Source organism: Microcebus murinus, chromosome X (genome assembly GCF_040939455.1).
Source record: "Microcebus murinus isolate Inina chromosome X, M.murinus_Inina_mat1.0, whole genome shotgun sequence".
In the NCBI taxonomy this organism is placed as follows: Eukaryota; Metazoa; Chordata; class Mammalia; order Primates; family Cheirogaleidae; genus Microcebus; species Microcebus murinus.
This window is the reverse complement of record NC_134136.1, coordinates 44,926,903-44,940,388: the sequence shown is the minus strand read 5'-3', so window position 1 is coordinate 44,940,388 and position 13,486 is coordinate 44,926,903. Positions and strand designations below refer to the sequence as shown.

General features: G+C 32.5%; 1 protein-coding gene across 5 annotated transcripts in view; it reads left to right on the top strand.

The window, feature by feature from the left end:
* Window positions 1–13,486, top strand: part of KLHL13 (kelch like family member 13) — a 184,427-nt gene that overhangs the window by 143,810 nt on the left and 27,131 nt on the right. For all 5 annotated transcript variants that reach the window (XM_012791028.2, XM_012791022.2, XM_012791023.2 and 2 more), the window contains one exon: window positions 6,246–6,387. In XM_012791028.2, coding sequence (XP_012646482.1) covers window positions 6,246–6,387 — 142 coding nt within the window. The remainder of the gene's footprint in view (window positions 1–6,245; window positions 6,388–13,486) is intronic.

Genomic DNA, 13,486 nt, shown 5'->3' with positions numbered 1-13,486 from the left:
TCTCTGAGCTTCAGTTCCCTGTCTTTAAGATGGGATTGTTTTGAGGATTAAGTAGGATACTAGAATGTGCCTGGCACAATGCCTAGTACACAGCAGGTGCTGGGTAAATGATCTTATTTCTATGTTAAAACAGACATCAGCTATTTATTAATGTAATTCTATTTTAAATGTGACAGACATATGCATATAAGATATGTGTAATAGCTTCTTAGGAAAATCATTTTACAGTATGGCCCTATCACCTTGATTTTTCTCTCTTTTGTGGACTTGTATGACCTCAGCACAAAAGAAAGCCTTGGAAAGATGGAAGCTATTTTATAAAATCTCTTCTATAACTAAAAATTTCCATTAGTGAAATCATTTCAAGCAGACAATAATTTACTTATATTTATGTCATTACAAAAACTACAAATAACTAACCAAAGCTTTATCTTTCTTGATTCCTTTCAGGCAAACACCTCATTGAGGAGATACATTCTCCACAGTTTCTTGAACAACAATTAATTTATGCCTTATTAAGAGATATTGCTATGATATTTATAATTTCCTTGTGTAATGATATTGTAAATGAAATTTTAGTTGGGGGACAAATCTTTCGATATTTGAATTTTAAGTTTTTTTCATTCCATCCATAAAAGTGCCATTTTTTACATTATAGACATTAACTTCATGAGTTGGAAATTTTGTTTCTGAATTTTTCAAAACATTTTCCTTCTTTTTTGTAATGGAAGAGTTGAGTGTGCACACGTGCACATGTCTGTACACTCAAACGTGGATGATACCATTCAGTTTTTGTTTGAGAAGTGTGGAAAAAGAGAGTAGTAGAAAATCTATTAATATCTTTAGAATTCAATGCAATATGCATATTTTGAATGTATCTGAAAACCAATGGGAAATGACTTCTACTGTCTTAAGTTTTTAATTTATTTCTCAAGAGTGGAAGGAAATACCTTGACAGATTTAGCACTCAAATTCAAATGAGTATGAGAACAGGTGGTGAAATTTCTCTTCCACCTGCTATGCAACTTTATCACAAGAAATGTTTCATTTAGCAAATGCTGCTGCTAGCAGACACTTCTCTGTTTCAGAGCAGAAAAACAAATGGAGGGGGAGTACTTCTTTGAAGAAAATCTTTTTCTTGATTTTCTTTTTAAATTGTGAGTGTGAGAAATATGTATTTATTTTCCTGGGGGATGGGTGGTGGAAAGCATTAGTCAGTGCCTTGATTAACCAACTTGTTTTGTTATATTATCAAATGATTCATGGCTTTCTTGTATTTGTTTTGTTTTGCTATTATTGTTGTTCTTGTATGTCAACCCATTGGTGCTAACTTTGATTAAGATAATATTGTTAATCTTGGTACTTGAAATATTTGTATAATACTTTGACAATAACTCAAGAGACTCTCATTCTTTGTTACAGTGAAATTGAGTTATTAGAAAACATTGCCAGATTTAACCTTTTTGTAATGAAATGTTGGTAAGCAAAAGGAAGTGCTCTGAAACTAAATGGGAACTTAGTAGAGAAAAGCTAGAGGTGTTGTTCATATACGTTTACCTTTCTAGCTTTTCTCTGATTCATTTCATCTTTTTTATTCTCAGAAATTACAAACAATACAGAGAATGTATAGAGAACGATCTTTTATTCCTGGCAATATCAATGTGCTGCTTTTCATTTGGTGCTAGCCAGATGTTAATGTGCCAGTGTATGAGTTGGCATGCTTAACTTCTCTACCAAGAAAAGTCAAGTGTTTCATTGTGTTTTCATCCTAATAATTTTAAGAAACACTAAAATGTTACCTTTTTCTTGACAATGAAATTTGACCTCAGCTGACTTTCTGTATAGCATGAATTGGTATTGCAATAATAGAAACCAAGAAATTGAAATATGCATTTGATAACTTATCAAGATGATACCTAACTTTGTAAACACTAAAGTACTGGTTTCAGTGGGTTTGGGGGGGTATTTAGGTATGGTGACTGAAGACTGTTGAAATGTTATTTGTGGCTTTAGAGCCAAATGATGCAATTAAGAGATATTCTTTCCTTCCCCATCTTCCCCATGTAGCATAACAGCAAACACATTTGCTATAGTGACTTCTAAGAATATATGGTTCTCTATAGAACCTCTACCAAACTAAACCTCTACAGAACTATTCATTAGAGAAAACATATTTGAATCAGCTTGGCAGAACACTCTTGCTGTGGCCCGCCTACCAGAACATAGACAAATATACAATCCTTCATTGTCATGATGCTCACTATAAAAAAAGGATTTGTTCACTTAGTGATTTTTAAATTTCCTTTAAAAATTCATTTGGATGAACAGTTCTATGCAGTCAGTAGGGATTTAATATATGTTTGAACTAACAATTCTGAGACTGTATCTTCTACTCTACTCTTTGATAATTTTATAGGTTTAAAGATAGAATCTTTGTTTTAATTTGCATATTCTTGAACACTGATGAAGTTGAACATTTTTCTATCTGTGAACCATTTGTACTTCGATCTTTGTGAATTTTGTGTTCATATCATTTACACACGTTTCCCTTGGGTACTTTTTAAAATGTGGAAGTTTAGATGCAAAATTACATCGTTGGCAGCATTTTGTTAACATATGACAATTACTTAGACTTTTTCTCCTTGTCTTTAAGCAGCAGTGCAAATAAATTGCATCATCTGTGTATGTTCAATTTGACCATGTTTGCAAAGCTTTTAGTAAAATGATCAGATAGTGCCTCTATCTTTAACCTAATGCTCATCAAAAAACTAATTGTTTTTGTTAAGCAAGCACAGTTGACTGATTCATGCATACTTTGTGAAAGATTGCTTTTGTACTCTGTGGTTGGTCATTGTTTCAAAAATAAGATGTATCCAGTGGTGACGGGGTAGGCGGGAGTGGCATGGCAACAATATGCAGGCTATAATGTTGTAAGAAAAAGAGAGATTTAAATTTTAGAAAGCAAATTGGTGAACATAGTCTCTCCCATGAATAACTTTATAGTGTTGATGAAATGGGAATATTTGGACTGGATTTATCAGATTTTAGTTTAGCGTGTAAAAGTGAATCCAAAAAACAACTGTTTTAAGCAAAATTAAGAAATTAATATTCTTACGTGAGCTAATATAAAACAAAAGCTTTGCTGTATAATTGTCTTATAAACTTCAAAGCTATTATCTACTTATTAATATCTACTGTAAACACTTGATTTTTCAAATTGATGGGCCTGAGGAGAGCAAAGGTATTCTGTTAGGTAGCCTTGGAAGAGTTTGTGGTAATTAATAATCCTACTGCATTTCATACTGCTAGCATTACCTCATGGGGTCAATCCTAAGACTCGAAAATTATTTGAAACATAAAATTGCTTTAGAAAAATTTTCATGAGAAGGTCAATCCCTCTGTATTAGGGTTTCTCAAGTTTGGTACTCTTGACATTTTTGCCTGAGAACATCTTCGACATGGGGAACTGACTGTCTTGTGTATTGAAAGATGGTTAGTAGCATCCCAAGAAATGACAGTGATTGCCTCCTCCCACCTTACTTGCGACAATGAAAAATGTTTCCAGACATTGCCAGAGGTAGGGATGGGGAGACTGGCAAAATGCTTCCTGCTTCCCCTATCCCCATTGAGAAACACTGGTATGTATATTGCTTTTAACTATAGAATGTGGGAAAAGATAAGATTCTTAAAATGTTATTTGTTCTTGGAATTACTCAACAATTATTACTTTAAAGCATAATTTGATATAATCATGGCTTGGGGTTTGCAGAGAGGTGTCACCGCCTTGCAATGTTAAAAAACAATGCTCTTCACATCCAGTCAATAAACTTAATGGAAAGGAGATAGAAGGGAATATTGAATCTGCTAAGAAGGTTGACATGGCATGTACTGTTACCACAGCACAAATAGTAGGGAGTGTTTTGAATGTTAAAAAGTCAAAATATACTGATAAAGAGTCCTGAAGAAGATCATTTTAGTGAAGGCTTCTTCAGCTTTTGAAGTAATTAATTATAAAGGCAGCCATATTATATTGCCAAGAAAGGGCTGCATTTTCACATTCCGCTTTTCAATTTTAAGAGCAAGAGACAAATGACAAGTAAACAAATTGTCTGTAGTTTATTCAAAAAGGCTATTTCCAGGATATGTCATAGTGGCAATGTGGTTTCAGTTTTGTCTGTGTCCCTTTTTACATCTGTGGTTTTATAAAAATGATAATTGATGGTCATTTAAGCACTGAATGATAAAGAAATGCCTTTGTAATGATCCACAGAAATGAGATTCTTTATTCATTCAGAGGACATATATTAAGACTCTCATGCCAGACTCTATGCAGGGGATACAAAAACTAATAAAACAGTCTGTTTAATTATCCAATTAAAATAATGCTGGATGAATAGAATTTTTCTGGTTAGAGATACCAATCACTGTCAATCTATTTCTGACTTTTCCAATTGATTCTGTAATTTTAAATTTCCGCAAAAGTTTTTTAAAGGGGTGTGTGTGCGCTATATTTCATATATATAATTTAATTCTTTTAAAGCTATTTCTGAAACTCTAGTGGAAAGCTATATCTATTTTCTTTTATGCTTGTTAAAATCTTATTTAAATTATTCTCTTCTTTATTAAATTTCCACGAGAGTTGAATAAAACATGGTTATACATTATTAATGCATTTTTGCTTATACTATGGCTCTAATATCATTAAGAAGAATTGATGTCACCCTTAAGGCTAGAATTTTGCTAATTATTGCAGGATTTAAAACCATTTGGTTGGTGTCAGAATTCAAAGCTGGATCTTTATTTAAAGTATTGTATATATATACCCACCCCCCGCCCCCCCTGCCCAATACCCCCATCATATGCCGAAATTAAAAAATAAATAAGTATTGTATAATCTTAAAACTTTTTTTCTTGTTAAAACTGATCAACTTAGGTTATGGGTAAGATAGGAAAAAGGGTAAAATGTTTATGATATTGGATAGCTCAGTTACAAAAGCAAATAATTCAAAATTTAGGAAGTTACAGATAAATAAGAAAAACAAAGAATTCTAGCACTTGAAAATCCATTCTCCTCCTTTTTTCTAATGTCTATTTTAGCAGTCTATGTCTATGTCATAAATGCACGAACCAATTCAGAGCCATGGGCTCTTAGGCAGGTGATCCAGAGATGATTTTAGCAATGTATACACATGGAGAAGCACAAGGCCTCTTCTACGGGATAATGAAAGGTTGTTCCATGATGGCCCATTTTTAGTGTAACCTAACTGAGGCCTTTTAACTATGAAATATGTTGTCATATTCTCCATGCAACCAGTGACCTACTGATTACAGGTTCTCCAACCTTTTCTTATGGCCCCTGAAAAAATTAATTTTGCAACACATATGGGGATAGCTTGTGTTTATTTTTTCCAGTATTCATGTCTTTGAAAAGATGTAAATGTCACTAGACTGTAGCTATTTAGCTAAGCAATGCCAAAGTGATAAGTGAGAGATACTGCTAGAAAAAGAAATTATTTCATATGTAAAATTGTGTTCAGTTGGGTTGAATAGAGGTTATTATTACTAATAACAGAACAGGAAGTAATGTACTAATATATCACAGTTAATCTTTGACTTTTATTAATGGGGGCTTTGGAGTTGGAATCAAACTAGACCTAGATTTAAACCGTGGCCCAACCACTTTAATAACATTGTGAACCTAGGTGAGTGATTTTTAACACTTATTTATTTGTTATCCCTACCTTAATAAAAAGGAAATAATAATAGTAGCTATTGCATTGGATTACTTTAAGGATTAAAGGAGCTCATGTGTGTAAAGTTCTTGGCAAGTACCTGATATATAGGGACTATTTAATAAATGGTAACTATTATTTTTTATCTTTCTAAAATTAGGTGTTCAAAATTAATTTTAACTTGTGGATAATGCAATTTGATGGCATTGCTACCCAAACAGTAAAATACCAAAAGCAATTACTGTAGCCCTAAAAGACCCTTAAAAGTTTTGAACCAACTTCTAAATTGATTTCTCAGTTCTCATTTATATTTTCTGACCTTGGAGAGCATTTACAAATATTTATTTTTTCTATGATAGAGAATGGTCTGAGTCTAAAATACAGTGAAACAAAATTGAGTGTATTCCATAATCAGATGATTGGCAATATTATTTATTTTTCTAATTAATATCATTATTGTGAATTATACAAGTTTTAATTTCCATTTCTTTTTTATTTTTTTTTTAAATTCAGATCTCTCGTGGAAGAGGAAGACCAACACATGAAATTGTCCCTTGGAAGCAGCGAAATGGGCCTCTCATCCCATTTGCAGTCTTCCAAGGCGGGAACTACACGCATCTTCACCAGCAATACCCACAGTTCTGTGGTGTTACAGGTAATATAAGCTAAAACCCACCGTGGATTTTGTGGTGTGGGATGTCAATAGTGGATATGTAGGGACAGGATGTATATGGTTACTCTCTGCATTTTCTGCTCAGTTTTGCTGTCAACCTAAAACTGCTCTAAAAAAAGTTTATTAGTTAAAAAAACAAAGACAAAAACTAACCAGGGAGAATTCTCGATGGAGGAATAATTACCTTTGTGATGTTAAAAAAAAAAAAAAACAGAGAAGGTATCAGAGGAAATGGAGCTGATCAGAAGCGGTGGGTGCACCAGATATGCTATCTATCTGGTTGGCTTGAGTAGATTAGTCATCTCCATTAAATAAACTTTAGCAAACTAGGCTGTCAAAGTGCCTAGAAAGACACTTGCTACCTGATAGGCTTACATTCCTAGAACTTTGAATGAATTCCAGGGGAATCCATGGTAGAGTTAGCAGTGTAAACTACTTTTACTCAAGTAAGGAAGATTAACCAGGGTTAGCATAAGCAGTGATTGGTAAAATCAAGGATTATTTCATTTCCCTCAATCCTTGACTACCACTACCTCTTTGGTTACTTCTCATGGAAACCTTCCATTCTTTGACTTCTCTGTGTTATTCCAGGTTGTCAGCATCTTTCTATTACCACTGCATTCTATGGTCATTCATTAAATCATACCCTTCATAGCATCTTCAGTTTTTTAAATAACAGCTTTATTTAGATATAGTTCAGATGCCATATAATTCATCCATTTAAAGTATACAAGTCAATGGTTTTTAGTATATTCACAGGGTTGTACAACTATCACTGCAGTCAACTGTAGAACATTATCATCACCTCAAAAAGAAGCCTGTATCTGTTAACATTCACTCCTGCCCTTAATCCCTTCCTCAACCCTAGGTATTCTCTGTCTCTATAGGCCTGTCTATTCTGAGCATTATATAAATGGAATCATAAAATATGTGCTCCTTTGTGACTGGTTTATTTACCATGTTTTTAAGGTTCATCCTTGTTGTAGCATGCAACATGCTTTCTTCATTTCTGTGGCCAAATAATATTCTATTATATGGATAGACCACATTTTTTTAATATATATTCTTCCATCAATGGCCATTAGGTTCCCCCCCACACACATTTTGGCTGTTATGAATAATGCTGCTATGAATATTTTTATACAAGTAACTGTGTGGACATGTTTTAATTTCTCTTTGGTGTATACCTAGAAGTGGAATTACTGATTTCTATGGTAATTCTATGTTTAATCTTTTGAAGAACTGCCAGAGTGTTTTTCAAAGTGGCTGTACCATTTTATATTTACACTGGCAGTATATGAGGATTCCAATTTCTCTATAGTCTCACCAGCACTTATTATCTGTCTTTTTGATTATAGATATCCTACTAGGTGTGAAATGGTATCTCATGGTTTTGATTTGCATTTCCATGGTGGCTGAATATCTCTTTATTTGTACTTATGGTTATTTGTATGTTGTAGAAATGTCTATTCAGATCCTTTGCCCATTTTTCAGTTGGGTTATTTCTCTTTTTACTACTCAATAGTAAGAGTTCTGATATATGTTCTAGATAGAAATACCTTATCTAATATATGATTTGCAAGTATTTGCTTTGAGTATCTTCAGTTTTATGGTCCCTTCTTGTTCTGCCATAACTGCCTTGCCAATCTCTATTTTTTTTTATCTATTCAGCCATACAGTCTTTCCTTCTGCATTGCTTTAGCAGAGTTAATAGGACAGAGAGTCAAGGAAAATGCCTGGAAGGCTTTGAATTTTTCACTATTTCCTAAACATATATCATTTGTTCACATGTCAGTGTTTTTTACCCATTACCTCTCTCTTGCTGGAATGCACTTACTTTACTTGTTCTGTCTGGTAAATCCCTATTCATTCATAATGACCTACCTTAAATGGTACTCCTTTTGTAAAACCTTTCTTGACCCAAGTAGAGTTAGTAGCTTCTTCTACTTAGACATTTTAGCCCTCATTAATATGGCCTATCAGTGAACTGCTCCATGATCTAGGATCTATTAATAAATTATTGTTTCTGTATGCCTCTGATCTAGTGCCATGGCACATGGTGATGCTTAATAAATGTCCATTTTTGCATTATTAGCATCATACTTATCATTAAAAGAGATAATATATGTGTTGTGAAGAAGCTGTTTAATTTGATATAAGCCCATTTGTTTATTTTTGCTTTTGTTGCCTGTGCTTTTGAGGTTTTACTCAAAACATGCTTGCCCAGTGCAATTTCATGAAGCATTTCTCCTATATTTTCTTCTAGTAGTGTCATAGTTTTGGGTTTTAGATTTAAGTTTTTCATTCACTTAGAGTTGATTTTGTGTATGGTGAGAGATAGAGGTCTAGTTTCTTTTTCTGCATGTGGATATCTAGTTTTTCTAGCACCATTTATTGAAGAGACTATCCTTTCCCCAATGTGTGTTGTTGGCACCTTTATAAAAAATCAGTTGACTATAAATGCATAGATTTATTTCTGGATTCTCTATTCTGTTCCATTGGTCCATGTGTCTGGTCCATGTGTCTGCCAGTACCAGACTGTTTTGTTTACTATAGCTTTGTAATATATTTTGAAGCCAGGTAGTGTGATGCCTCCAATCAACTTTGTTCTCTTTGCTCAAGATTGTTTGGCTAGCTAAAATGTTTTGCATTTTGAAGTGATGAGACAACCTATAGAAGCAGAGAAAGTATTTGCAAACCAATGCATCTAACAAAGAGTTACTATCCAGAATGTATAAGAAACTCAACTCAATAGCAAAAAGCCAAATAATCTGATTAAAAAGTGGGCAAATGACTTAAACAGACATTTCTCAAAAGATGACATACAAATGACCAACAAATATATGAAAAGATACTCAATATCCCTAATCATCAGAAAAATGCAAATCAAAACCACAATGTGATGCCATCTCACGCTGACTAGAATGCCTATTATCAAAAAGAAAAAACAACAAATGCTGGTGAGGATATATAGAAAGGGGAATTCTCAAATACTGTTGGTGGAAATACAAATTAGTATAGCCATTATGGAAAACAGTATGAAGGTTTCTTAAAAAAAATTACAAATAAAACCACAATATGATTCAGCAATCTCATTATTGGGTATATATCAAAAAGAAATTAAATCAGTAATCCATGTTTATTGCAGCACTATTCACAATAGCCAAGATATGAAATCAACCTAAATGCTCATCTACAGATGAATGGATAAAAAAAATGTGAGACACACACACACACACACACACACACACACACACACTACAACATACAGTATATACAATGGAATATTTAGCCATAAAACAGAATGAAATGTTGTCATTTGTGGCAGCATGGATGAACATTGAGGACATTATGTTAAGTGAAATAAGCCAGGTACAGAAAGACAAACACTGCATAATCTCACTCATATTTAGAATCTAAAAAAGTTGATCTCATAGAATTAGGGAATAAAATAGTTGTTACCAAATGCTGGAGAGGGTGAAGGGGACCAGGAAAGATTGGTCAATGAGTACAGAAAGAATAAGTTTTGGTGTTCCATTACCCAGTAGGGTGACTATAGCAAATAACAATGTAGTGTATATTTAAGGAAAGCAAGAAGAGATTTTGAATGTTGCCATGGTAAAAAAATAGTAAGTGTTTAAAGTAATGGATATGGTAATTATCCTTATTTGATCATTATACTATGTATTCATGTATTGAAACATCACATTATATCCTAAAATATGCACAATTATTATGTGTCAATTATAATTTAAAAATTAAATTAAGAAAAGATATAATACATATAAAGAGCTTAGCCTAGTACCTGGTATAGAGGAAGCACTCAATGCCTCTTACAGTTCTTATTGATATTGTTTGTGGAATAAATGAATTTGGATGGCAGATTATAAATCACTTTCATATATACTTGTCTCATTGATACTTGAAGAAATGCTATTAGGTAGAAAAGGCAAGAATTTTTATCTCCATATTTTAGATGAGAACACTGAAACTCAGGGAGGTTAAGAGGACATAGCCAGTTCATATAGCCAGTAAGTAGCAAATACTAGGACTTAAACCCAGGTTTTCTGACTATATGTTTGTATTTCTTCTAATCTTACTCTAAACTATATTATTTTAAAAAATATTTCCATAAATATTGTGTTCATTAACTATAACTGTAAAAACATGAATTAGCAAAAGCTAAAGATAATTTGGAATGAATGATATAGTAATGATTTTATTATTGATAGTAATAGCAGAATTATGCAGAATATCTTCTTGCCTGCCAGCCCTGCTCCTGGCCTCCAGAAAAAAAAAAACCCAAAAAACAAAAATGGGGGCAAAATGTTAACTGCCAGTTAGAAGCATCCCTGTTAGGACAAGGATGCCATTGCTAGGTTATCATGCTTCAGCTGGTGGCAGTGTATATTAGTTGTAGAATACTTATATAGGTGGAAACAAATCATTTCCTGATTATTGGCTATGCTTACCTAAACCTATAAAGCTTGAAAATGCCCCTACATAGGCTCCTAATTTGCATCTTCTCACTTTAAGATTGGTGCCTATCAAACTGTTTTTCTTATGTTTTTCTCCATTAGAGTTCCTTATTTTCTCTGTTCATTTTTAGTTCTAAAGTCAATGTAAGATATCATTTTGCAGCCTGAAGTTATTATCCAGCTGATAGAATGTTAAAGAAATTGGTTATCCCAAGATCCTATACAAATTAATGTGTATTGCCTTCCACTGGGTTAACTTCATGGAATGTTTATCCTAAGTGAAATGTTTGGGGTTGCTGATCATGTAATGTTGATGAACTATACTCTATTTCTAAACTTCTATTTCTCTACTTCTATTTCTTCTAAACTCTATTTCTCTACTTCTAAACTATGATCATAAAATAAACAAATTAAAAATATATTGTTAACATAAGAAACAGAGGCATAATGATTAGGACAAGTTACATTTTATAAAATAAGAGAAATAATCTACATTTTTGAAGTTTTTATAAAAATGACACTTTTTATTTCTTTTCAGTTCATGAATGACAGTGAGAATATAGGGAAATGAGTCTACAGTTTTTATTGGGCATAGCTCTTGGGGCACTCAGATTAGGATACAATAAATTATTCTTATACTTCCAGTTGAGTGTGCATCTTTAGGATAAAAGTTGGAAGAGTGTCTACCACTTTCCCTTTTTAGGTCACATTAGTGTGTTCTTAATCTGCTCTCTCAGTTGAGTATTTTTGATTATTTAGCATGTGTTGAAGTGATACAGAAGACTAGCATATACCAATTTGAGTTTCAAATATAGTATAATGTGTAATTTCAATTCCTGATTGCTGATAGTATGTAGCAATACAGTTTGTTATTGATTATTGATCTTGTATCTTGCAAGCTTTGTAAACTGACTTATTAGTTCTAGAGCTTTTTTGTAGATTCTATAGGATTTTCTACAGAGATGATTATTTTGTATATAAATAAAGATAGCTTTACTTCCTCCTTTGCTGTCTGATGCCTTTTATTTCTTTTTCTTACCTTATTGACTGGGTAAGAGAAGTGATGAGAGTGTACATTCTTGCTTTGTTCTTGATGTTAGGAGGAAAAGCATTCAATCTTTCACAATATTAAGTATGATGTTAGCTGTAGGTTTGAGGAAGTTACCTTCTATCCTGAGTTTGCTATGAGTTTGTTTATTTTTTAAATCAGGAATGGATGATGGATTTTGTCAAATGCCCTTTTTTACAGCTATTAAGATTATTTTATCATTTTTCTTTTAGTGTGTTAATATGGTAGATTATATCAATTGATTTTTTTTATTGCTAAAGCAACTTTGCATTGGAGGTATGAACTCTGCTTAGTCATTATGTATTATCCTTTTTATATATTGGAAATTATGATTTGTTAAAATTCTGTTGAGAATTTTTACATCTGTATTCCTAATGGACTTTGATCTTACCTTTATTTGATTACTTTTGTCTGCCTTTGGTATTAGGATAATGCTGTCCATGTATCATAAATTGGGACAAATTCCATGTTTCCATCTCCTAATATTCTGGATGTATTTGTGGAGTACTGGTGGTTTTTTTTTTTAATGTTTGGTAGATTTCACCAGTGAAACCATCATGGCTTAACGTTTTCTTTGGGGGATGAATTTTAAATTTAAATACATTTTATAGTAGACATGTAACTATGCAGGTTATTTGTTTCTTCTAGAGTAAACTTTAATATAATAGCTTGTGTCTTTCACAGAATTTGTATGTCAAATTTATTAGTATATAGTTGTTCATATTTCCTTATTATCACCTCTATCAATCCTAGTGTTGGTAATTTGTATTTTCTCTCCCCCCCCCCCAATCAACATAGCTAGAGTTTTATTAGATTTGTGGATTTTCTCCAAGAAATAGCTTTTGGTTTTACTGCTTTTTCTCTATTTTTCTGTTTTCTCTTTCATTGATTTTTACTATGATCTTTATTATTTCCATTATTCTCCTGCTTAATTTGGGATGGATTTGCTCTTCTATTTCTAATTTCCTAAGGAGGAAACTGAAATCGTTCATAAAAGATATTTCTTCTTTTCTAATATAGTCATTGACTGATATTTTCCCATAAGTACAGTTTAGCTACATCCCACAATTTTCGACATATTATATTTTTATTTAGTTCAAAATATTTTCTAGTTTCTCATTTGATTTCTTCATGGGTTATTTAGAGGTATGCTATTTAGTTTCCAAATATTTGGGGATTTTTCACAGACATTTTTGGTTTTTATTTCTAATTTAATTCATCTGTGGTCAGGAAACATACTTTGTATGACTTGAATCCTTTACAAATTTTAAGAATATTTTTGTGATCCAGAATATGGTCTATCTTGGTAAATGTTTTTTGTGTGCCTGAAAATAATTTGCATATAACTGTCATTTGGTGAAATAGTCTATAAATGTCAAGTAAGTCAAGTTGGTTGATAGTGTTAAGTCTTCTGTATTGTTACTGCTTTCTGTCACTTTTAAAATCAATTCTTGAGAGAATGGTGTTGAAATCTCCAACTATAATTGTAAATTTGGTTATTTTTTTTTGTAGTTCCCTCAGAGTTTGATTCATG